The sequence below is a fragment of the Egretta garzetta genome, unplaced genomic scaffold (genome assembly GCF_000687185.1).
Source record: "Egretta garzetta isolate BGI_Z169 unplaced genomic scaffold, ASM68718v1 scaffold229, whole genome shotgun sequence".
In the NCBI taxonomy this organism is placed as follows: domain Eukaryota; kingdom Metazoa; phylum Chordata; class Aves; order Pelecaniformes; family Ardeidae; genus Egretta; species Egretta garzetta.
In genome coordinates, this window is record NW_009270000.1 from 3217657 (window position 1) to 3243361 (window position 25705).

The following is a 25705-nucleotide window of genomic DNA, read 5'->3' on the forward strand; positions in this document are numbered from 1 at the left end:
CATTTCAAGAAGACAAGGTCACCTAAATTCAAAGTAATTTAGGAAACTAACCTGCTTTCAGAGATACCTAAAAATATTCATATATCAAGCATCACAGAATGGACTGATACATGTATCTCAAAAATCAAGGCACATCCTGGTGAACGTAAAGAACTAGCCAACATGCCCTATGGGAATCAATTACTTCATAAGATCTAATAAATAGAATTATTACCCTTATTGATATTCTCTATTTCTTTTGACAGAACATCATGTACTGCAGAGGAGGGCAGAGGTGAAAGCATCAATGCTACATGCTTACCATGATCCTTCACCACAGGGTTCAAAGCTTGCAGAAACAAGCAGTGTGCTATGAAGTTAACACTGTCCAAACTGTGGTCCCACCACCATTCCATGTTAAGTACCATCACGATAGGGCAGTATTTTAAATTTCAGTTTTACGTTGCAATGTCAGGTTTTTTCCTATTGTAATATGACAATCAGTCAGGGAGAAGAGTTTCAGAACAGCTGCCAGATGAGAATTGAAGCAGCGTAATTCCTATGGGAATGGCTAGTATGAAAGAGTCGAGAGGTCTTCTGTAACTGAGTTTCCCAGTGGAACTTAGATTGCACAAACTGGAGGAGTAGAGCCTATCTACAGAGAGGGTTATCCACTTCTGCTGCAAAGAAAGCTGGAAGAAACTCAGCAAACAGATTAAGTTTCCTTGACCCTACATTTGCCACAAGCAAAGCATTTTCCTGTAGCTTGTTATTTGCAGGAAGAAGCTATTAGTTCAGTGCATGAGCATTTTGCTTATCTGTTAAATAATTAGAATTAACTGCATCTCTAAACTACCACACTGAAAGACTTTGTTCCTTCTTCCTTGTCTTTTCTAACTTCTGTAGAAAGGAAGCCAACTGTTCTCCTTTAAAAATGTGGGCAATTGTGGCTATTCTCACTTCCAAGGGAAAGCTCTTCTTGAAAGTTCAACTGATCTTTGACTGACATAGCAGGATTTTATTTCAAGACTAGAACCTCAACTTGACCATAAGGTATATTTAGTTACTCTCAATTTTATTTATGCCAAGGAAAGTAATAATGTACATTTTAATGACATTTCTGAATGATTCATGCTGTATAGATCAGATTTTTACAGTTTAGTACCTTCTACAGGAATAAAACCTCTGCTTTATCCTTTAATTAGAAGGCAGTTTTGGGGTTTTTTTCTTTACAGGATTCCTCCACTACAACTGCAGCCTAGAGTTTTGGTGGTTGTTTGTTTGTTTTAAACTTATCTCAGTAGTGATAGGAAAGAAACAGTTGACTTTTCAGGTCACTTCTTTCCCATGTTCAGTGTTCCTTCATACTGCTGAGAGAAAAATCTGTGCAAAAATAGGCTTCAGGCCTCCCCACACAGCGCTACAGTAGACGGACTTCAGTTGCACATCTGAGGTGGTTCTGCAACTGGAGAGGAGAATTACTAGATTTGTGCTTGTGGAAAATCAATTCAACCATTTTTATTGCAAAGAGGTAATGAAGAATGATCCACCATGAGATTTAGCAATGTCACCTTTCATATTAGTCATTCGCCATGAGGCTATGAAACAGATCATCTTGATTTTTAAGGTCCAAAAATATTGTCTGGAGTGCCTCACTTTGCCAAATTACATTAAAACTTTGTAAACTCAGAAGAGAATGACTAATCACACCTCCAGACAAATGATTCTGGGTAACTGGAAAATACAATCCACGAGAATTATATACACACACCTGAGAGATCATGTCCTCAAAGTCATTAGCTTAAATGTCCGCAAGAAACTAAGATTGTCAAATGAGTGTGTAAAATCAGAACTTTCTCACCAAATGAAAGAATACCTGGTCATATCCATAAGGCCTCTGCTGTGGTGGCTGTGGTGGCCCAGGCTGTGTGGGTCTGTATCCCCCATACTGCTGGCCTTGTCCTTGTGGATAATTGGGATACTGAGGTCCTGGACCACTTTGGGAAGGGCCTGGAGTTGTAAATGCAAACAGAAAAAAGAAAAAAAGATTGCTTAAGGTGTCAGGAAGAAGAGGAGAACAGTAAAAGCACTGAATTTTACAACTGAGCAGGGCTAAGAAGTATCACTACTGTGCAATTAGGTCTTTTCCTACCTAAAACCATACCAGGGATCAGTGGCGGTCCTCTCACCCTGGAAAGCACCTTAGCTGACAGGGCCTGTGCTCCAACCACAGAAATGTTTATCTTTATTTGTATATTCACTACTCATTACTAATGCATGTAGTTCCACACATGGGGTCATAGGACAGGGAAGAACAAGGCAAGAAACGACAAATCATGAACATGAGCACTTTCCAGGATTTAGGGAGGCACACTCTCCTCCTGCTGCATGCTGCTCCAGTTCCAGAACTTTATAATGCCAGGAGCAGGCAGATGATCAGCTGTGTTTAGCATTTGGACCTTTTGAAGAGACTAGCAGCGCTGCACTGCCAGAAAGTCAGTTCCACAGCAGGCACACACCACAGCAGGCAATCATAAATGGGATGTCAGGCAAGCAAGTTACATGCATAAAATGTGAGATGTGACAACCAGTAAATGCTATTGTGGGATGGAAAAAAACACCCTCTACTCCATACTCCTCTGGTCATCTTAAACTTTCCAGGAAAAGGATAGAAGGAAAAAAAAAAAAAAAAAAACAAAAAACCACAACAAACCAACTTTGGCGCCAGTTTTTTTTTTGGCTGTAAAAGGAATCAGTTCTTTTGTCAGTACAGACTCTTTCTTTTACTATTCACAGGGACTCAGCCTGTCTACCATTGGAAGCTGCACGTTACTGCTGTCAGACAGCACAGATATGTTCCAAACAAAATTAACCTCATCCCCTCCTACCTTGGGAGGGATAGTGTACTGTGTATTTCAGTGACACGCCATACAGATCTTTTGCAGTGGATCTAAGTTAGCTTTTTCAACACCACCCCTTAAAAATTGGCAGTCAGGAAGGTTTGCAACTCTTCAGAAGTGCTTTCTTTTAAACAAACCAAGACTTCTGTTTTGGTATGGTTTTTTTCCCCTCAGAAGAAATAGATGTGTTTTAACAGTAATGTGATCCAGTGCTAGAGAGGGCTAGTTTTAGCTACAGGCACTGGACATTATGATGACATCAGCTGGTAAGCCTTTCAGTAAATTCTGGATCTGTGAGACAGTCAAAAAGATGACCTGGAGAAAAAAAGCTACATAGGCTATTACCATTCTCCTCAGGCCTCAAATTCTCTTGAACTATGCAGTTTCAGCTTTCTACAGTGGAATAAAACCTTAAAGACCGACAGTAATGACTGGGATGCTGATTTATTTTTGCAAATTAGAAAGCAATTAAATATTAAATTGAGTAAGGATACTACATCCTAAAAAGAGCTGTGTTCATCTGACAAACGAAATTTAGTTTTATTTATTCATGGTAATTCTTTATAGCTGAATTTTAAATATTCAGTGGCAGATTTTATAAACTAAAAATAGAACTTCAATATCTATTTCTGCTAAAAAATAGAAATTGAGAAGCATGCTATTTGGGTTTACAAATTACGGTGTGTAAGTTGCTCCAACAGATATCTCTGTCCCTTTCCTCTAGTATTTCTTCACTGTCAGATTTTATTTACTTACAAAATTTAAAATATTGAGCTAGATGGACCTTCACGCTGATCTTCATTCTGTTCCCAGGTTACATTTAGCAGAACGTAAGTACATGAATGTTATTTTAGAACTACTAATTCATCTATCACCTCCAAATGGAGAAAACTCACCAGATCTCAGTGGATCCTCTTAAAGTTTAACTCTGTCTCAGCGTAACTGGATTTAATGCAAATCTGGCATTTATCTACATGGCAAACAAGGCAGCCATGCACTTCCTCACCAATGCTGAAAGTTTTAGCACTTAAATCTGTATCAAAGCTAAAAGTTAAAATACATGGAATTAGATTTCAGTGATCCTTTCTTCTGAAGTAAATATGTACAGCTTTACAACATGCAAGCAAGTAAAACTTAAAAAGAGCAGTATTTTCAGTGTGCTCTTCTCACCTCAAGTTTTCGGAAGTAATGCATAAAAACTACATACTACTACTACAAGTTGCCTGTGTGGGAGGTTTTTTTCAATCCAAGGACTACATTATTTCACTTTGTGGCAGAGGATTTCTCATTCCTGCCACACATAGAATCGCTTAGGTTGGAAAAGACCTTTAAGATCATCAAGTCCAACCGTTAACCTATACCCTGCCATCCCTAAGCACCTCGTCTGCCCATCTTGTAAATACCTCCAGGGATGGGGACTCAACCACTTGCCTGGGCAGCCTGTTCCATCAGGTGGTCTGCACTACTAGTGCAAATTTATAAGACAAACTCTCTGGAAAGCTGCATTGGCAATGCTTATATTCATTTCCTTACTGATTAGTACAAGAATTTTAAAAGAACGATTCATGTATGTTGGATGACATTTTGAAGTAATTTTTTAAGGATTTTGTTCCAAATGGCAAATCCAAGGATGAAAGGGCATAAATGGCTCTTTGCTCTCTTTGTGCCCTCCTGACTGCGTTCACCTACAGAGGACAGAAAATAGCAGATTCTTTCCTGGTCTTTCTAAATTAGAGACGCCTGTTGTAATGTTGTCCAGTCACCTTTGGTTTTCTGTGTCACCACACTGTCCTAGACTGCCAACAGATCTACTTCCCAAGATATGCTGTCTTCTATGTTTTCTTGTTTGGCCCAGTGAAATCGCGGGCATACAGCTTTCTTGCACAAGCCTGGCCTCTCAACCCAGTAAAACAGGGATGGAATAACATACGAGGATCTCTCAGTCTTTTCTGTGATTCATGTCTGTGTCTTCAGGATCTTACCATAACCCTGCTGTTGTCCTGGATAGCCTTGTTGGCCTGGATATTGCTGCTGTTGTGGTGGATAGCCCTGCTGTTGGGGTGGTCCTTGATACGCATCTTGCTGCTGACCATATTGCGAGTTTCCTGTAAGATGATTGCAAGAAAGCAAAAACTTACAAAGATACCTACGTTATTCATTTTTTCCTTCTAAGATGCACAGCCAACAACACAAGAACAAAATGAAAATGCAATATTGATTTCAAAAACTGAACAAAACGAAGAAAACTCAAACCAAACAGAAGGAATTCGGCCAAACAAACTGCAGTTAAAGCCAATTTTGCGAAGTTGAACTGCAGCATTTTCAGCATCTTTGCCAAACGAGCATTACATTTACTGGAACATCACAGTCATAAGATCATGACTACGCTAAATAAAATTAAAAAAAGACAAAATTAAGGACAGCTACAAGAGCACAGACTAGCTACACAAGATCAGCAAGCTGTTTCCTAACGGCACTATAATTATACAAAATATATACACACACAAAAAGATATACAACTGAACCAACAAATTTATGTTTAAATAAAAACTTCCATTGAGGTAAAAAAAAAAATCTAAGGTGTTTTAGTCATTTTACTGTTGTTAGAAATGGCAAATTGTGGTTATATATTTTAGGTGTTTGCAAGAAATTATTCTGAACGCTTCAGGTTCCCTGCAATTTTCAAGACAGCCAGCAACTAGTATTCTACAAGAGCTTTGCATGGGTATAAGTCGTGTTGTGCAAGAATTTTTGTTCCCGTTGCAGGTGGGGGAGGAAAGGGAATGTATGTGCGTATGTGTGTGAAGGTATATAGATACCTCCTTCGTAGTAATGTTGTGAGGAATCCTCATAAGGCCTATCGTAGCCTTGTTCAGGATACGACGGTTGCTGATAACCGTAATCATTATGACCTACATCAATTCGACAAGAGACAGGAAGAAACGTTAATGGCCTCTGAGTGAAAACCCTAAAAATATTTCATTTCTCAGAAAAATGAAAAAAATTTCAACTGGATATACATGAAAAAGAATTTTCAATTGTATTAGCCAAAGATTTATTCATATGATTTCCTTTCATATTGAATTAACATGTGACAGGAAAAAAAAAGGCTTAATGCAGTAGTTTTAGCAACATCACAGCAAGGGATGGTCTTAACCTTCTGATAATCCTTGTTGGGGGAAAAAAGGAAAAAAAAGTACTTTATCTTTCACTCAAAAAAAAATGAAAGCATTTAGGCCTTTCACATGTAAATAACCTGAATTAAATTAGAATGAACAAAGAAAGCAATTATCATACTTTGTCTAACACCTGTTCTGCTGATCTCCAATTCAAAAGCATATGCTAAAAGCAGTGTGAAATATAACAAATAAAAGCTCAATGAAGTTATGAACCACAGTCTACATCAAATTTTGCTTTTAAGTGACAGAAAAATAACATTTGTAATGTTTTCCCCAAACAGAATTCCTGTAAGTAATTCCTTTAAGAAAACTTCTCCTCTTACATTCCAGTCCTGAGTAGGATCGTTACAAATGAAACTTCCTTTCAGAGACTACAGGTATCTCTGATTAAGAAACCAACACATACAGTAAGCACCCCACCTGTTGTTGGAACAAATATATTTTGTCTTATAGATGACCAAAATATATCTTATTGCTAACTTGGCCAAGAAAACAAGTCAAAATTTTGTTCACATTTGAAAGAAAATTATACAAGTTATAATACATTTGGAGTAAAATTTTGGAATACAAATGACAGGAGAAAATAGTTTTAAAATTAAGTGGTCATTGTAATTAATTCTGCAACTACCATGTGTCCTTGACTGAATCAAATACATAACCATTAACACAAGTCTTGTATTCTATCATTTTATATGAGTAATAGTGAGGTCATGATAAACAATGAATCTTTAGAAGGAATAGGTCTTAGAGAAGTAACCTGTGCTGGCACAAAGCTGTCAATGGTAACATCCAGTTGCCCCACTACAGTAAATTGCCTGTAACCATCTAAAGTTCATATGTATAACACAAAAGTTCCAAACTGAAGCTTAATAATTACGAGTTAATGCAACGTGTAAAATAACTCTGCACATATATCTCCAAAAATAACACATGTAAGCATATATAGACATGGCTATATATAGACATCTTAAAATCGATTTAATAGAAATTAAAATTCAAACAACTGACTCGTATCCTTTTACTTGCAATGGGTAGTTGCTTTGGCAATTAAACAGCTTTGCATACGTTTTCAAAACATCTACCACATTCCTTGAACTTCTTAAGATACCATTAAGTTGCACACACAGTTATCACAGTAGTCATGAGTCAGCATCTTTGTTCTCCCAGTCTCTGTTCAGCCTAAAACCAGGTTAATTGCAACTTTTCTAACTTGTAACACAATCCAATAGCCCTCAGCACTCTAACTTCCAAGAGGTAGGAGGACAGATTTATGCAAATCAAAGTTATGGTCTTGTCTTGAACACACTGGGGGGACTTATGAGGAGGATTCACAATTACAAGCTCCTCAGGGCAGGGACCGTTTTATTCCTTTGTAAAAATTAAGCTCAAGGCCCTTACCATCCATAGCAGCAATAACACATTTGTGCAACTTATATTAAAAATAAACACTAAGTTAAAAAAATAGAATATTTACAGAAACCCCACATTTTTCAACAAGTTTTGCCACTTCAATAAAATCTTTAATAAAAGGATATTGCCCCCTCTCTTATTTATTATAAAGTTAAGACTGTTTAATTCATCTCAATTATACTAGATATGCTAAGGAACCCTCCATATTTTTAGATAAACCAATTACAGAATTTTCATTTTTAACTACTAAAACTGTGAAGAGTTTCAAATGGGAGTATTACAAATTACATACTTCAAGTAGGTAGTAAAATGAACTAGTCATAGTAACTTAAACTCTAGTAACAATTCTGAATTTGGAAGGTTTTTTAAATGTGAGGTATGATATCCAATTACTATTCTTGCCCCATTCCCTCATTTCGGGCATATGACTACATTAATATTGGGCAGGTATAGAAAATGGGAAAGTTAACATTCATGAGAGATTACCATCAGGGTAATATTGCTGGTTCATGCCTTCTGGAGGACCTTGTCCACCATGACTGTATTGGTCCCCATAATAGTCTTCCTGGCCTGAGTACTGCTGTGGTGGGCCTGAAAAACCACAACCAGTCAATACGTAAATAACTTGTTTTCTCTGTTATAAAGCCTGCTAATTTCTGATTTTAGTATGAGAAATATTTCTCAGATGTACTCCCCACCCATATCGTTGCATTTCAGACAACATACGTAATCTGGTTTACTTAAAAAAAAATTAAGTATATCTATCTATATATATATATACACACACACACACATTTGGCTACACTAGATTGAGCACATATCAAACTTCAGTTTTGAGCTCTTTTTAGGAACATGTGTATAACAGACTAAGGTGTTAAAAACAAAGCTATTCCTTTTCTAAAAGGACTTTAGAAAAAAAAAAAAAAAGAAGCAAGACCGTGGAACATTGTTCCCTTTGTGTAACTGAACGAATTCAGAACCAAGCAGGTACTCTGTTCCTTTTCTATACCTAGCATTTAAATATCGAAACAGAATTCTGCATCAGCATATTGGAGACGTGTATTTTTGAGTTCTTTCTGAAAAAAGTGTCTAAAACAAAAGAAACACTTGTCTTCATGTTTCATGGTGATACCAGTAATCTGTTGCTGCAAGAACCACTCTTAAGAGGGTAATAAAAAACAAAAAAAACCAAAAAACAAACAAAAGAGTCTGCAAAGTCTGTGATACCCAATGATTTGATCATAATTTTGTGTTATTGGGATTTAAAAAAATCAATGTAAAAACACTGAAGTGAAGTCCTACCTTGCTGTGGTGGCCTATATGGAGGAATCTGTCTCTGACCCATCATGTGATTTCCTTGGTTAACTTGGCCCATCATTCCCATAGGTGGCTGCTGCCCCTGGTAATGCTGGCCACCCGCCTGTGGCATGTTGTATTGCTGGGAGGGAGGCTGCTGGTGCATCATTGGACCTGTAAAAGGAGAAGCAGCAAATAAGTCTTCCATAACACAGCTTGCGATTAAATTTTTCAAAAACAATGTGGAAAACACAACCTTTAAAAATGGACCAAAAAAGGCTCTGTATTTCTAGTGCTCTCACAAGGATTTGTTATTCCTGGACCCATGCAAATGCAGGCGATCAATTCAGTAACCAAATTACAAAATAGAACTCAGCCTAAATAAGGCTCCTTCCTACATAATTTTTCTTCAAACTGCAGACATTAGTTTACTCATGCACAAATATAATGGAACCACTTTTACCATTTTTTGTTTGTTTGTTTTTTGAAAAGCATCTGCAAAGAAAGTGTAGATGAAAACCTGATGGTGAAACCTTGATAAGTCACAGAAAAACTATGTAACATAATGAACTCCTCGGGGCATAGTTTTAATACACATGTAGCTGTTGTTATACTCCATCAACAAGCCACTTAGTTGCTATCACAAAATAAGCCATTTTATTTAGCCTGTAAAGACAAACCACGCATCCCAGTGAGTCAGGCAATCACACAACGGGCAGTATGCAGAGAGGCCCGCAGGAACACATGCTCTGCCCACCACTGAACAGTCCTGAGCAGCCTGTAACAAAAATCTTCTTTCATACCAAGCTGCACTAAGCTTCTATGAGCCACGGGAAAAGACAAGAAGAGATTAAGTACTGTCCGTGTTTTATCAACTGAGAAAATCTGGTTATGGTTGAACTTGAAGAAATGCAAACTTCAGTAATGAAAACAGACAGTTAAAGAGCACTCTACTGACACCATACAGCAATGAAAATCATGATTATGCCATTTCATTATATGAGTTTGCAGGTTAGGTTGACATAACTTTTAACAAAGAACAGCTTCCTCACTTCCTCTGTAGTACCACTTCAGAAAAGAGTTATTCCAGTACTAAAAATATGAAGAGGAAAGAGTTGTGACAAGCACCTAAGCTTCTTAAACAACGTATTTTTTATAATACATTAATTCAAACCACTTAACACATATTGCACGCTTTATAATGGTGAAACCCAAAGCTTTTTTTTTGCCCTTTTAAAATAATTTATTGCATAAACTACAAAGACAGGTAACTAGTCTCACTAAAAACCAAAATAAATCAAAACATCAAACTAGCACAGCCACTCCTCAGCCCCATCCCAGTAGAAAAATTAAGGTATCATCTAGTTTTCTATACGCTAGATTTTGCTATTGCATTTAATATTTTTAAATAACTAGGTGCTGGAGCACAAGCAGAAAGTCCTACATATAAATCACACTACTGGAAAATTACCTAGATGCAGCCAATACTGACAATGGATTTACATAAGGAAAGGAATACATAGTCACTTAGATCCTGTCTATGTGGGGTTACAAGAGAAAGTTAAGCCAAATTAATTAATGGTATGAATTCAAAGTGTGTTAGTTAAATCCCATTAAACCCTGTGTGGAATCTCTCAGTGAGAAGTAAAGTGGCCCTAGTTCTGTTAAGCTTCACTTTCTTCTGAAGATAAATATTGGCCACTCTTAAAATGATCCAGTCATGCTTCTATCCGTCAGCATGGTAACGTCCATGTCCTGATTTTAAAGTAAGAAAGTGGTTTACATTGAGATACTACAATTATTTTTCACTTAGCAAAAACATATTTCATTTTTTGATCTTCTGAATGAGTAGGTAATTTAGATCATTCCATTTCACTACTCCTCTGTTTGGAGGTACTGAGAATCATTAGGCAGCCTTGAAAAAAAATAAAAACTTGTTGCCATAATATTCCTAGATCTCAAGAAAGCTTGTTAATTAACAATATTAATATTAGTCACAATACAATGTGATAAAATGTGTTGGGTCCCCATGGTGCAATGTAGAGGTTTTCTGTTTGCTTTTTAAATTAGAACTTCATTAACGCTTTGTAGAGCCACAATGAGAATTCACTACCCTGTATCAGACTGTGGATTGTGCTAATAACAGAGTGCCTGGCTTCCTTCCAGTTTGGTTCACATCTCTCTCTTACTAAGAAGATACCTCAAAGAATCACCACGGTCTCTATCATCTCACATAATAGAACCATTTTATGCAGTAGTTCTGAGGGGTGAGTGAACTCTGAATTTGTTTTTTTTCCTTTTGAAAAATCAAGACTACAATAAAGCTACATTTATTCATCATATAACACTTAATATGACATAAAACTAACCTAGAAAACCCCTTCACAAAACTCAAGTCAAAAACTTAAGACCCTTAGTTCATTATCTAAGACTTTCTAATACTCACAGCACATATTTTTACAGCCCACTTAAAATACAGCTCTTGAGTCTCCAATCAGGTCACAACAAACTACACTCAGTGGAAGCCATGATCTCTTCCAGACTGGGAGATAAGACCTCAGAAGTTCAGAAAAATGTGCGCTGCAAGAGGATGCCTACTGCTTTCAAAAACTCTCCCTCGGAATTCTTTTTTTTTTGTTGTTGTTGATGTTGTTGAATTTCTAGACCTATTTATTCCAGAGAGGACAAAATACCCGATTTGTACAGAGTCCAAAGAAACACTGTGCAGGGCTATCCCTGCAAATATTCAAGTACACAAGCAAACCACTGTCTTTCCAGGAAACTATTTTAACTTTGGTAGTACAAAAGCCCTATAAATGTTTCTGCATATTCAGAAGGCAGCCTTTACATGTCAGTATACTGGAAGCATTCTCGGGATAAAAGTCTGAAGAAAAAGATGCTAAGAAGTAATACTGTAGGTCCTCTGGGGCGTGCAGATAATTTTGGTAGTCATTAAACAGGCATTTGAAAAATGCACAGTGTAGACCCAAATCAGCCTTATGGAGTAAGTGAATGTATAAAGCAAGCCAGACAATAGGTGAAAAGTGAACTGCTCATTGTTCAATTTAATTAGAAATAGTCTACATTATCAAGAACTAAATAAGTAGTTGGGGAAAACGTGTAAAGTTTTCTACACCTACTAAATGAAAAAAACTGTTCCTGCTCCAGCCAGTGTCTCATAAGGAGAACACATATATAGGGAAGAAAAAGTACGTGGTAAAATGGGCTGGTACCTATCTTATACATGCAGCGACCCAGTGGCAGTCTCCTGACAAGAAATGACTTCAGGAAAGTGACGACCTAGTCTTCAGACACATAAGATGAACAAAGAGAAAGAGAAATTCAAACTAGAATTGGCTCCCAGATAAACCTAACAAATCAGACCGTAAGTGCACTGAGGATGAAAGAGCTGCAAAAAAATTAGCGGTTTAAAAATGTCTCCTTAGCTTTGTCTCTTCTGCTGAAACTCAGATACTGGTGGTAAATGCTATGAAAGGACAAGAATAACTGTTGACATGGTTGAAACTTCTGCAGAAGCAGAGAAGTGAGGAACCACACCAACAAATGAACTGGTGGCTCTGCTGTTCTGATTAAGGAGCTATGGGAGCTGCTAGTTTTGTTGAGATCTAATCTTTAGGCATTTCACAATGTGCACTCGTATTGATAGGACAACCGGATATCCACCTCTAGAATATCAGCAAAGTACACCATCCCAGATTTACCATGGTAAATCTTGTCATTGTGTCCACTGTTACATAGATAAGAAAATAGATACCTAGCAATGCAGCAGCCCTCAGCAAAACTTGTTTTGCACGTTTACAAAAAAATGTTTGTTTTTAAACAAAAGTGATGGTGGTGACTCTTGCAAGAGCTAGCTTAAATTCACCCTGCAGTAGAGTTCCTAGCTTTCAATCTTCTCAATGTTCTTGACGAAAGCTACAATTCAGATCTACTTGGTCAAATGAACTGAAAATCTTAAACGTGTTTTAACATGAAGGGCTTTTCACACTAGCTCAAAAGAAAGACTTCGAGGATACGAAATTTTTTGCTAGTCCTAATGTATGATTTAGGCTCCAAGTTAAAGGTAGTAAAAAATTCTCCACACTCACTTATTCCACAAAGTTCTCATCTCAAACTAATCAATAATTTCAGGTGTCATTTTAGAAAAAAAATACATAAAAATAGGTCATACAAAGAAAAGTCACCTTTCATGTTTTACACTGGGAAAGATGAAAGAACAAGCACTGGGGCACCTGTTTATATTTTGTTTTTTCAAGATAGGAGAACTGCAGTGTCTTCTTACAGCTAGCCATCCTACAAATCCACCTATAGCATGATGGCACTTCAGGATGAGAAGGCAATTTTGGTTTTGGTTTGTTTTTTTGTTTTTTTTTTTAATAGGTTAGATGTTTTAAAAAAATTGAGACTGCCTTGCTTTGTCCATATCATGGCTACCGTAAGCAGTTGAGGTATTGAAACTAATAGCCTCTGCTTACATGGGAATGAACAGATGGCAAGACATTCACAAAAGGTTCTCAACCTCAGAAATCATTTTATCCTGATCTGTCATACCCTGAATATGTTTATATTTCAGATGTTCCTATCTTTATGTTCTTTTCTTTATGTGGACAACAAAAATACAAGAATTCTGCACCTGCCTCATCTCTGCTGTCTCCGTGATCTCTTCATATGTGCTTGCAACTGAAAGACCTCTGAAACGCTAATGGCATTTTAAGTTTATATGAATGAAACTATCATTAAAAAAAAATCTCAGCATCAGATTCAACAATTGGTCTTCTAAAAAAAAAAAAAAAAAAAAAAAAAAAAAAAAAAAAAAAACAAAACAAAAAACAAAAAAACAACCTGAGTCAACATGATATTCTCATATAGAGTCCACCTGTTAAAAGTAAACTGGTTCCCATCCCTCACCCCAAGCAATGTATAATGCTTATTGAATACAGGCTGGGGAGGTTTAGCAGCTTTGCTCCAAGTGCTCCTGGCAAGGGAACAGAATGCTAGCAAAAGAATCTCAGAAACAAAGTTTCTGAGATGGCCAAACTATAATTTCTTCATCCTTACTTTAAAAGTATTTGAATTATACTGCTCATTATTATTCTCTGACTGTGAAAGATCTGTTCAATATAACTAAGAATTCCCATGTAAGTTTCAGGTTCCAGAAAATCCTGCTTACACCTCCCCTCTGAAAGGTCAAAAACTGGGAAGACTTTAGATATTTCAGTCAACAGAAGTAGCTTCCCATACAAAAGAAGAAACGTACCCATAAGAAAGGAGTTTCTTTCACATTCACTCAGCTCCTGCTGCTTCCTATCTTTTCCAGAAAGTTAGCCAATATTCCTTGCAGATGTCCCAGGCTGCTACAGTACCTTTGTAATCAAGAGTCATCTACAGAATCTTCCACTTAAAACATTCTGCTTACTAAGTCCAAATGACTGAAATTCTTTTCTTAACCGGACTGACTGTATGAAAACAATACCATGAACATTTTGCTACTCATTTAAGATACTCCTGGCTAGCATTTTATAAACAAGTGCAAATCAATAATGAGTACAAAGTGAAGACAGAAAGTAAATCCAACAATGGGTTCTGTTACTATACATTTTATTTCTTAATTAGCAATTTTTTTTTCTTACTATCTGCCTCAAACTGTGTATATATGGCAAGATGTTTTGCTAGAAAACACACATAAAAAGTTATGCTAAACCAACCTAAAAGTTCAATCAAACCTTTCTGTGTGTTATGGTGTCTTTAACTATTATATGATAACACGCTTTTTTTTCTAAAAGTAGTGGCCTCATTGAGAACACAGTAGATAATACTCACTGAAAAGCTACTTCAATATTTTGTTTCCTCCTAATTGTTTATGCACGATGCCATGCCTAGTCAAACACAGAAGACAGAATTACTAATTTACTCATGGGTTTTCCTATGGCACTCATAACTAAAATGTCCAAATCTCCATAATGAATATACTTTCACAACACTCCTGTGCAATCAGATGGTATTATAATCTTACCATCAGATTCATTCCTCTACAGATGGGGAACCCATGCAGGTAAAGATTAAGGTCAAAAACATCTCCTAATTTTTAACAGCCAACCTGAGGTGCTAAGACCTTATCTTGCAGAATATTTAGCTAGTGCTGTTAACCGACATACAGTAGGATCTCTCATTCTGCATATAGATCACCCTTTTATAAGAAACAATGTGTGCTCAGAGGTTCACAAATGCCTCCTGACAACAATACTGAAGTTCAGAAAAATTTGGTTTATTTCTGTTTCTGAATGGCAGCACATGCTACCAATTAGCAACAGGACAAGGGGCAAAGGGTACAAACTAAAACGTAAGAGGTTTCAGTTGAACATGAGGAAGAACTTCTTTACTCTGAGGGTGACAGAGCACTGGAACAGGCTGCCCAGAGGGGTTGTGGAGTCTCCTTCTCTGGAGATATTCAAAGCGCGCCTGGATGATATCCTGTGCAACCTGCTCTAGGTGAACTGCTTTAGCAGGAGGGTTGGACTAAATGATCTCCCGAGGTCCCATCCAACCCTTGCCATTCTGTGATTAAGAAATCTTCAAGTCACAATCTGTTCATTCCCTTTTTGTTAAACCATATCTCAGTGCATTTCCTAGTGGCTCATTCTTGTTTCTTCACTTAGATGAGAAGCCTGCAGTGTCCGTGCTTGGCTGAGACCCTCTGCCCAGCCAGACTGGATCTCTGCTACCTCTCTAAATCTCTCATGGTCTCACAGATTTCTCTGCTATTCTCTCCCCTGCCGTCTTGGAGTCACAAGACAGTGAAGATAAAAAAAGTACTTCCTCTGATCTGTCACCAAATCTCAATAAAAATCCAACAACTAAGAGTAGAAAATGGAGGAAATGTATTAAGTAGACCCAAGTGGGAATATTCTTAGGTCAAAAGCCTTAGCTACCAAAACATAACAAACATGCACATCTTCAGACTCAAAGACTTCTTCCCCTACCGATATTTAAAATGTGACTAATCTGGGACAATATTTTCACTGAAACAGCAAATAGCACCTTCCTGGCATAACAGACAAGTTTCAAAGCCTTGCTCTAAAGCAAGGGGCACCTGCACTCCTATACTTACAGATGAAATGCACGATTTACTAATGTTTTTGTGAGACATGAAATACTTTAAAGAATGTAGTTTTTCACCCCACTGTCAGAAATGGCTCTTTACTTCTGTGAAACTTCCACAAAAAAAAAAAAAGTATCAGCCTTGAAGCAGACATTTCGAATGGAAAAATGTCTCAGCCTAAAGGGTCAAAATTTGGCAAAATTAGAATTATCCAACGTGAAAGCTTACCATGGCCCTAAGTACAGGCAATGGTACCAGCTCTTGTTCTAACTAGAGATTTTGCTCTTGTTCTTAAACGTGTAATTTGGTTAGATACTGCTTTATTCTTTATTCCCCAAAGCCACTTCAGTACTATTATTTTTTCAGAATGGAAAACTTTTAAGTATCTTTCCATCTTAATTTCTAATGAACAATTTTCAAGTTTGACAGAGTACTGAAAATACAGTAGGGGGATGAGGAAGAGTAGAGAACACTACTTTGAGATGGAATAATCACTAGTCCTAAATTGTAACCCAGTCATACAAAGTAAGTTGTTTTCTGTAGAGTGACTTAGTGGGCGGCTCCCCCGCACACACTGCTGCATACTTACTGCTAACTCTCTGCAACTCAGAAATTTCAACCAAGCATGCACAGGACTTTTCCAAAGCGTCTTACAGCATTTACAAAAGTACTTCATTGTGTATTGCCCAGAGTACACAGATAACTTCCCAGTTCAGAGAGACAGTCAAGAATCTTCCAACTCGTGATGGTTTCCTCTACTATGGGCCTATCTTTTGTTTCCTCTGCTGTTAAGAAAAATGCCATTAGTAATGTGGACGATGAAGGACTCAGACTGTCCACTTTCACTACTGGTAAGAAAACTGCAGAAACAGCTGTTTTGTCATTACTCATTTTTGCTCTCTCATTAACTTAGTCTTTTGTCCGCTTTGAACCTGTCCGTGATCTAATAATCAAACTGATCAGTATGACCTGGTCTGTTTGTACACCTTAGAAACAAATGGTATCTACCTAACGAGGTGGAGCTTTGGTCTCCAACAAGAATATACTTCAATAAGAACAACCTATGCCACTGGAGGATTATTTTTCTACAATGACCAGGAAGGAAGCCTTGGAAAAAGAGAAAAACAGATTCTCCTACAGCATCAGAAAAGAGATGAAAACTTCTACTGAAGTTGAATCCTTCAGCTAACATATCCGTAAGAGTACATACATACTAGGAAAAAAAAACCATACTTGCTGTAAATGTGGCAGAAACATTTAAAAAAAAAAAATTCTGCAGTATGTCTTCTAGCAGCTGATATGTCCAGATCCAATGTAGTAACAGACTTAACAGGTAAACTGAAAATACTGCTTGATGACTTGTAAAGCGCATTTATAAGAATATGCAGTATACAAACAATTTAGTAATTTGGTCTGTTGTGACTCTAATGCAATATTTTAATTCTGCGATGTCCTTGCACTTCAACAAGGACCATACTGTCAACAGGATACATCATCTGTTTATGCTATGCAAATATGCTAAATACAAAATTAGTTTTGAATTTTACTACATACACAAGGACATCTCCTGAAAACAGTAGGGAGTAGTGCATTTGTTCCTGGAACTGAATTTTATTTCTTTAAGATTAACAGACATTCCACACTAAAACAGCATGCAGCAGAGAACAAAGATTAATTAGGTAGAAAAATCTGAGGGCTACCTGACTTTAATTTTTCAATTTACCCAAGAGACTGACAAGTAGAGATGTATTTTATCAACTCGAGCAACAGTAACACTTAGAAGTGTAAAATCTGAGAAAAATAAACAGTAGTTCAAAATTACAACTGATGAAAGCAGATCCATTCCCAGATTCACACACAATACCTGAAAACAGTTCAATGCCTGCAAATAAATAAAAAGCCACTGACACATGGGAGAAAAGGAGATGTAGAGTCCTCCAAACACAGGTACAAATGCATCTAACAGAAGGAAATCAACAAGAAAAGACCTTTAAAAAAAGGTCTGCACCTGAGATATCTCCTTTTTACAGAAGCAAACAAGCACCTCACTTACCTTGGTTTGGTTGCATATTCATGTTTGGTCTGGGACCATAGTTGCCCATCGGCTGTCCCTGGCTCATAGTCATCTGATTCTGCACTGGCATACTCTGTGAGGATGGCACTGAGTGATTATAGCCGCCCATTGACCCATGGCTACTTGAAGGCATGTTCATGGAACTGTTCGTCATATTAAGCTGGTTAGGTCCAGGTCCTTGCATAGGCATATGGTTAGGTCCTTCAGAAAGAAAAATGGGGAAAAAAGGTTCCACATTAAATATCATAAAACAAGCAAATGTAATCATATGAATCACAAAACTAAATAAAAGTTATAAAATACAATTACATTAAAACAAAGCTAAAACACAGCTTGCTCATCATGTCCCAACTTAAATTAAAAAAAAGTCAACAACAGTCAAAGTTCAGCTCTACTATGCAATACGTTTTCTTTTGTTGAGCAGCTGAAGCTACTAAAACAAAGGCGTAAAATATCATACAGCTCATATCTATATCATGTGCAAAAACAGTCTTTTTAGTACTCGCACAACACACCCTGAATTTCAACCTGAATTGCACAGTATCAGTTTAACAGCCAGCTTGGTAGCACTAACCCAGCTACGCATATAATTGTTACAATACCTGTAACATTTCTGTTTATTCAAACAGCCCATACTAGACACTTTCCTGAAAGTAACAGTTAATTTTTTTTTTCAAAAGCCAAGCAGTATGAACATTGACATGGTACAAATACACATAGAATAAAAAAGGCTGATGGCATATTTAACATCGTTTGAACATATAACGTATAGCCAATATTCTGCAACCGTATTTACAGATTACTGGGGTGAGAGATGATGACTGGAAGGACAGCCATCAAATTAACCAACTTACCTCTCATGCTTATGAAGATTCAAAAGAAGAGCAACCTGTTCATATACCCATGAGGCCAACTACATCTCTTCACCCTTTATTTCCCCTCTTCTTGACAACACAGGTTGGAAGTGGATTGTTCTCTGAATTAAATCTACTCTCAATGGGTATTTAAAAAAGTATAAACATTACAATACCATCAGATCAGTTTACTCATTACTTCAGCTGTGGTAAGTGAGCAGCTACTAGGAGTAAAATTAGTAAGAGGTGGCACTGGATATAAATATGACAAGTGAAAAAAGTAAATGAAATGCAAGGATTATGTGTATGACAAGCACCGCATGAGGAGTTTATGAAGATATGTACAATCAGAGCATGTGACAGAGTAGGTCAACTGTAAACAAGGGAAGTGTTGACATATACAGAGTTCACTGAGAAGATGCCATTGCTGCCAAACATGCCACAGGTTTTTTGTTAAGCTACAAAACCCTAAGAAATACAGAAAACTTAGAAGAGGAACCTGAAAGAAACTATGCCAGTAGAGTTGTAGGAAGATAGTTATTTGATTACATATCTGCCTAGGCAGGGGGGAAATCCACCTTCAGATGTAAACACCTCCCGAGTCCCATCTTGGCTAAAGAAATAACTGCACTAGTGTAAGACAGAATGAAGGCTAAAATAAGGACAGAGAGTTGTACACAAGGTCACAGGCAAGGCCAACTGACCTGCAAACAAAAAGATGCAGAAGAAAAAGATAACAATGATCAAGGAACACAGCTACTAAAAGCCAACATGAAGAAACAGAGAATATGTTTAAGAATATGTTTACCCTCTTGCCCTTTTCAAGACACCTTACTGAACACATAAGCTTATTTTACTAAGGAAAGATACCATACATGCAGTTCACTGTTCCTGTAAAATAAGGTGAGTAGAAATTGCTGAATTGTACAAAGGTGGCTCCACTACAAGTAAAAAAAAAAAAAAAAAAAAAAAAAAAACACCACACAACTCTGAATAGCATTATGACCATGACAGCGAGCTATAGATGCCTATACTGTCCCCTCTTTGATTCAACACTGCCTAACTCTGTAATAGTGAGAACACGGAGACAATTTAATTTTGAAAAGTGAGATAATCTCTAACCATGAGATCAATTGTCAATGTGTAATAAGTATAGCTAAGGTGAAGTATAGCTAAGGTGAAGAAAAGTTCCAGATTGTAGTGCCAAGCAACTACTGCAGGACTGCTGGAAGACTACTTTCTTGATTTCTTTTCTAAGAAAAGGAAGGAATACACAGGGTCAGTGCCAGAAAGTCAGGGTCTGGGAGTGGTTTTGTTCCTTTAACTGTCAATAATTGATTTCAGAAAGCTAAGCAAACACACAGTGGAACAACTTTTTAAAAAAAACATGTAACGTAAGAAGCAAAATAGGGAAGGCGAAAATTATAACAAAAGATAAGAAGTTGAAAAAATAAAACAACTTTTCTAAAAGGCTGATTTACACTTCACATCTCGGGTAGCACCAAAACAGGAGAAAGCGCTCATAAGAAAAAGCTGGCACATGAAATGTCAGGCACTCGTTATATTCTGGGGTCAAAATCAGGTAATTTGTTAATCAGAAGCTAGAAGACAAGGACAGAGGAAAAGCTAAGACCATAGTATCGAAAAGCCTTGCAAACAAAAAATAGTAATAACACACTTCACTTTTTTTTTTTATTGTTTGCCAAAATACTTCACGGGTTCTCCTGCACATAAGGACACAACAGTTGATTTTTTTTTTTTTATATGAATAAATGGAATAGGAAGAACAGAGCATGAATTAAATATGAATGAGACATGAAGTCCATACGTGCCATTAAAATAACTGCTTTAAATGCTATACTGATTACGTTCTGTGTTATAATAAAGTTATTCCAATAAGTATCTATCTTGACTATAAACAGAAGTCCTTCTCCCTCTTAACCACTTATGGAGAGTATCTTCACTCTGAGCAGCTGTGAGCCAGCCGAAGTGCATTTGAGACTACATTTGCGGGAAGGAAAGAAGACTTAGAGAACTTGTTGGCGATACACAAAGACCTGTTATTCAGGAAGATGACCTACCAGTGCCAGGACAGAAGTCAGAGAAGCCTATGACTAGTCTTACCTTTCAACTTTCTACATACAATAAAACAAGCTCAAGAAATCGGGAAGGTAACTTGCCACCAGTACAACCCAGTACATCATCTCCTTCCAAATCCAGACCACCCTTATTTTGCATCACACAAACTCTCAGTCAAATGCAACTCTTCAGACAGTAATTTTTTCAGGTAAAGGACATAATCTGTCAGAGGTACAAATAACACTCAGTTCTACCATAGGCTGAAAAAGGTTCATCATGACTGTCTTCCCGGGTAAGAGGGTACAGATACTCATTTGTCAGGGGACGCAATTAAGGGCCTCAGCAGCACTTCAGGTCTTTCATTAACCAGACCACAAGTATGAGAAAAATCACCCTTTGCCCTTTAGGTAATGGGACAGGCCTACAGCAGAACTTTAAATCAATTCAAGCCCTGACCATCACTAGGCAGTTCTTTTAATCCTCCCATCAACCCTTCCACCCATACTCAGTCCTGTGGAAGCCCCTACTCAGATAACACCTTCCAGAAATCCTGAGCTGGTATTTTTAAGAGCCTGCATTTTATTTCTTCCAGGCTGGTCAACTCGTGGTTGTCGACCCTGGAGTCTCTCAGTTTGCCCCTTGGTGACTTTATTGCTTTTGGACAGATCACCTCTTCAGGTATTTAAGGTTTTGTATCTCGCTTCTATTACAAAGTGTCTATGGAACTTTAGAGCAAGTGCCCTGTAAACAGAAAGCAAATGCATACACTGCAGAAATGATTACAAATACACCTCTATGAAATACACAAAGGCTCACATACAGGCAAGCTAGCACACACTTAAAGAAAATAATCATTCAGCTAACCACTTAACAAGATGATCCTACTTCCCCTTCTCCAACGCCCAACTACGAAATTATTTTAGCATGCCTTTCCGATATTAGAGATGCCCTCATCCTAAGCTGTTTATCTTCACATCCTCAGAGACAACCTTAAACAGAGAAGGGAAGAAACAGACATTCCAAAAAGGGAGTATGTTCGAAGAAAGGCTAAATTAAAGCTTAGCTGGAAACTGTATTTAAGTATCTGTCTAGGTGAATACCAAAACAAACCTATTTACCTTTCACATATTTTTATAAGAGCTCTTTTCTTATTCTATCTAATTACAAAATATGTATGTTTAAGGAGTGACTTTTCTCCCCCGTGGCTCTGCAGTGAAGTCATTATGCTCACATTGTGACTTAGTAATCCTTCTCCTTGGAAAAGATCATTATAATAACAATAATATGATTACACTAGAGGGTCAAAGAGACTGATTTGTGAGAGGCAATACTGTTCTCCATGGGAGCTGATGGATCTTAGGTGGATGGAGGGCTCCACAACCAGAATATCTCTGCCCTACTTAGGCAGCAGCATATATTGCTCTTTCCACTTCCCAACACAGACAATGACCAACATGTATGATGAAACTAACTTCTTCTCTAGATCTTTTATTACACTTCTTACACACAGCCTCTGGAATCTATTCAGCTACTCTTCTCAGAAAAGCTGTCACTAACACGATATCAGGTCCATTTTATCAAGTTTTAGCACAGAAATTAGAGACTACAGAAATCACTATATTTTTTACTCCATATTCACTTTGCTGTCGTGGAGCTTATCCTTGTGACCACTGAGAGATGAATTTTCAAAGATCCTTTGACAGCAGTTTCCTTTCTTGGAAGAATCAATACCTTGAAGAGCTTTTGTACGAAAAGTTACTCCATACAAAAAAAATGAAGGGGTCCTGAACAAAAGCAATCCTGGGAATGCAATTTTAAGCTGAAAGCCAATTCACATGAAATAGGTAGTATGACTTTATGAGTAGAAATTCTGGGAAACAGCCTCTGTATAAAGAAGCAAGCTTTTCCAGGGCCTGCTCCATTCTGATCTGACTGCTAAAGGGAATAGTTACCCCAAAGCCAGTACTGGTAGGTACAATGTGGAATTTTATCATCTTGTTTCACTGCTTTGTTTCTGACTTCCCAAGCACTTTCCTTTTTATCACAAAACAGGACGGCATAAAAACTGACTTAAAATTTACACCTAGAACAATAATCTGGAGGCCATATCTTTACAAATCCCTTACGATTCAACACATCTTCAATAACAAAGAACACAGAGGATTAGTGGAAGCTGGATGACTTTCTGTATAAAAGCAATATTTTATTTTATTTTTTTTTTTTTAACATTTACCCACACTTGAAACGCCCTCTTTAAGATGTATCTATTTTATGATTATCTAATTATTTAGCTATGATGATTTCACATTATCTTTTTTACGGAAGGATTTGTGTTCACTCAGCCACAGGCCAATGCCTTTCCCCAATAAGCCTTCTAAAGCCAGCTGTACTGCACGGTTTCAAACAGACTAAATTTAGCCAGTTCTGTTCATCAGAGGAATGCTGTGTGTCAGCTACATCAAAGCCCAAGGGCAGCCTGATAAACACTGAATACAGGTCACGTAGCTCTGTAGCTAACAAACTCTAAGAGAGCTTGTACTCGGGGGCATTCAAAGCAGTTTTGTCATCAACAATCTAGTATCCCTTGAGCCCCCATGTCGTTTCAGTTGCCAGGCAACGCTGGTGTTAATGTCTTAGAGGAGAAAAACTTACCAGGCATCTGGCCGTTCATCTGGTTCTGCATGTGTGGTGCAGGAGGGCCCCCACCTACCATTCCATCTGAAGACATGCTGTGCGAGCGTGGAGGTGGGGGAGGGCCGCTCTGACTCATCCCTCCCGGACCCATCGGCATATTCTGTGTGGGTGGCTGAAAGGAGACAGTTTAGTCAAACACCACAAGCAGTTAGTCTGACAAATGTATTATATCTACATATGGTACAGCAGTTGCCTATACCGTTAAGCGGGGTACGACAGCAGGCACCGAAGCGCATTTCTCGCTCTTTCCGACGCGTTTAACTCCTCCCAGTACTAACTTTGGCAAAACGCTTAATATTTCAATCAATTTTCACGTGAAGCACTATGTGGAGACAACACTACAGCACCTTCAAGCACAGCTTCAAAATAAAACCAACACAAATCAATGCCTCATTAAAAAATTATACCCGAACAGTTTAAGATTGCCGAAGTCACTCCTTCCCACACACACAAAAGCTCTCCTTCAAAGCAACGTTTGGTGAACAGAAAAATAACTCTCCCCTTGTAATTCTCTCGCATCAACCATTCATTGCTGTTAACAGACCTTGCGCCAGGACAAAACAGGTACAAGAAGAGACGAAAGCCTCTGAATGCTCATAGACTAGCAAAAATTTGCACCTGGGTGTGGTAAAATGTTTGCGATTCTCTTCCCCTCTCTCCCCCGAAGCGCTGAAGGCCTAGTTCATAATTTCGTGCCAAACACCCCCTACAGACTGGAAGCACATTAGCACTGGCCTCCAAAGGTCCAGAGACAGCTGCCTAGAAAGGATGTTTTTGGCAAATTTCCTAATGAAATTGTGAGGAAAATAACTGAATAACCTTGAGAGTTCAAAGAGGGAGAGCAAGAAAAACAGTAAATACAAGGGGGAATTTACTATTAGGTTCTACTCACAGCAGCGTAAGGAGATGCAGAAACTGCTAGTAGCCAGCTTCGTTTTCCTATTAAAGACACCTGCAAGACTGTACAATCCTCCTCACATACCTGAGCCAAATACTTTCTGGGGAATAAAAATCATCTCTGTGAGAGCAAACGCCTGGGTCTCTGGCTTTTGAGGACCCGCTCTATGAGGCCATAACTACTCGTGCAAAACCCTTCCCGTGAGACAAATATACGTGTATTTTTCAGCATTTCTCTTCATATAAAGAACCAAGGGGGTGATCCCTACGTACCCATCTAGCCCAGCCCCCCTTGTACCTACACCTACCCATCAGGACATTCATAAAGACAAGACGTAATGCAGTAGAAGAGAGTAACGCTGTCCAAATGGGTGTAAGATAGGACCCCTTTTTGGTCTCCGAGATGGCAACATCTGGCTAATACAGACACACACACATATGCATTTCCCAGGGGGAAGGGTGAAATGGTATTAATTTATTTTCTCAAAATTTCTTCAAATACCTTAGGCAGGTATTATTTTCGCCAGAACAATTTTAAAAATCCCTCCAGAAATTAGTGAAAGGTTTTTTTCAGTAGGAGGAAGGAAGGAGATGAAGGAAAATGCAAGCAAGTAGACAACTTCTCTTACTAAATTCCTTGCATTCCTCCACGATGAAGAGAATGACCTTTCGTAAGCAAGTATACTCCTCATCCTATAGCAGAAGTGGCAGAAGGTAGAAAAGGTAAGAGGGAAAGGGAGCTCTGCTCTCTGGACAGCACAAGTGAAGTGCTGCTCCATTTTGCTTGGTCTTCCTCCACTAGTGAGCAACCAAAGCAAGGCCACTTCAGTTGAGTCTGCCTTCCCTTCACCTTCAAAAGCTCACTATCATCCTACTTTTGCATTTAACAGAAATTATCTAAAACTGATATACAGAGAAACAAACAAAAAAAAGAAAAAGAGACTTTTAAGTTTTAGTTAGAAAGTATTTTTTGGAATACCAGCAAAACCAACACAGGTGGTACCGCCACATGAGCAGCTAGAGCTCAGAGCGTAACAGCCGCCCCATTTCAGCAAAGAGAGCAAAGCCGAAAAACATCCAAGTTGAAATATTTTCAGCATTAAAATTAACTACTTAGATTCCAAGTATAAATCATTAGTAAATCCAATGGTCACACAACACACCAATAGTGAAGAATACTATAAAGTACTAAAACATATCGGATCATACCTAGGTTTTAGCTA

At 37.9% G+C, this 25705-nt stretch overlaps 1 protein-coding gene across 5 annotated transcripts in view; it reads right to left on the bottom strand.

Moving 5' to 3' along the window:
* The window catches only part of SS18 (SS18 subunit of BAF chromatin remodeling complex), a 40744-nt gene that overhangs the window by 1758 nt on the left and 13281 nt on the right, over positions 1–25705 (bottom strand). The window contains exons 4-11 of one of the 5 annotated variants that reach the window (XR_004843157.1): positions 23544–23697; positions 17938–18159; positions 8771–8938; positions 7955–8059; positions 5699–5791; positions 4862–4984; positions 1856–1989; positions 302–1444 (exon numbers count right to left, since the gene is read on the bottom strand). Coding sequence is in view for 3 of the 5 variants with exons in the window: in XM_035903036.1 (XP_035758929.1) it covers positions 1856–1989; positions 4862–4984; positions 5699–5791; positions 7955–8059; positions 8771–8938; positions 17938–18159; positions 23544–23697 (999 nt within the window). In the remaining 2 variants the exon portion in view is untranslated. The remainder of the gene's footprint in view (positions 1–301; positions 1445–1855; positions 1990–4861; positions 4985–5698; positions 5792–7954; positions 8060–8770; positions 8939–17937; positions 18160–23543; positions 23698–25705) is intronic. The other 4 variants (XR_004843158.1, XM_035903036.1, XM_035903037.1 and 1 more) reach the window with 4 other exon arrangements.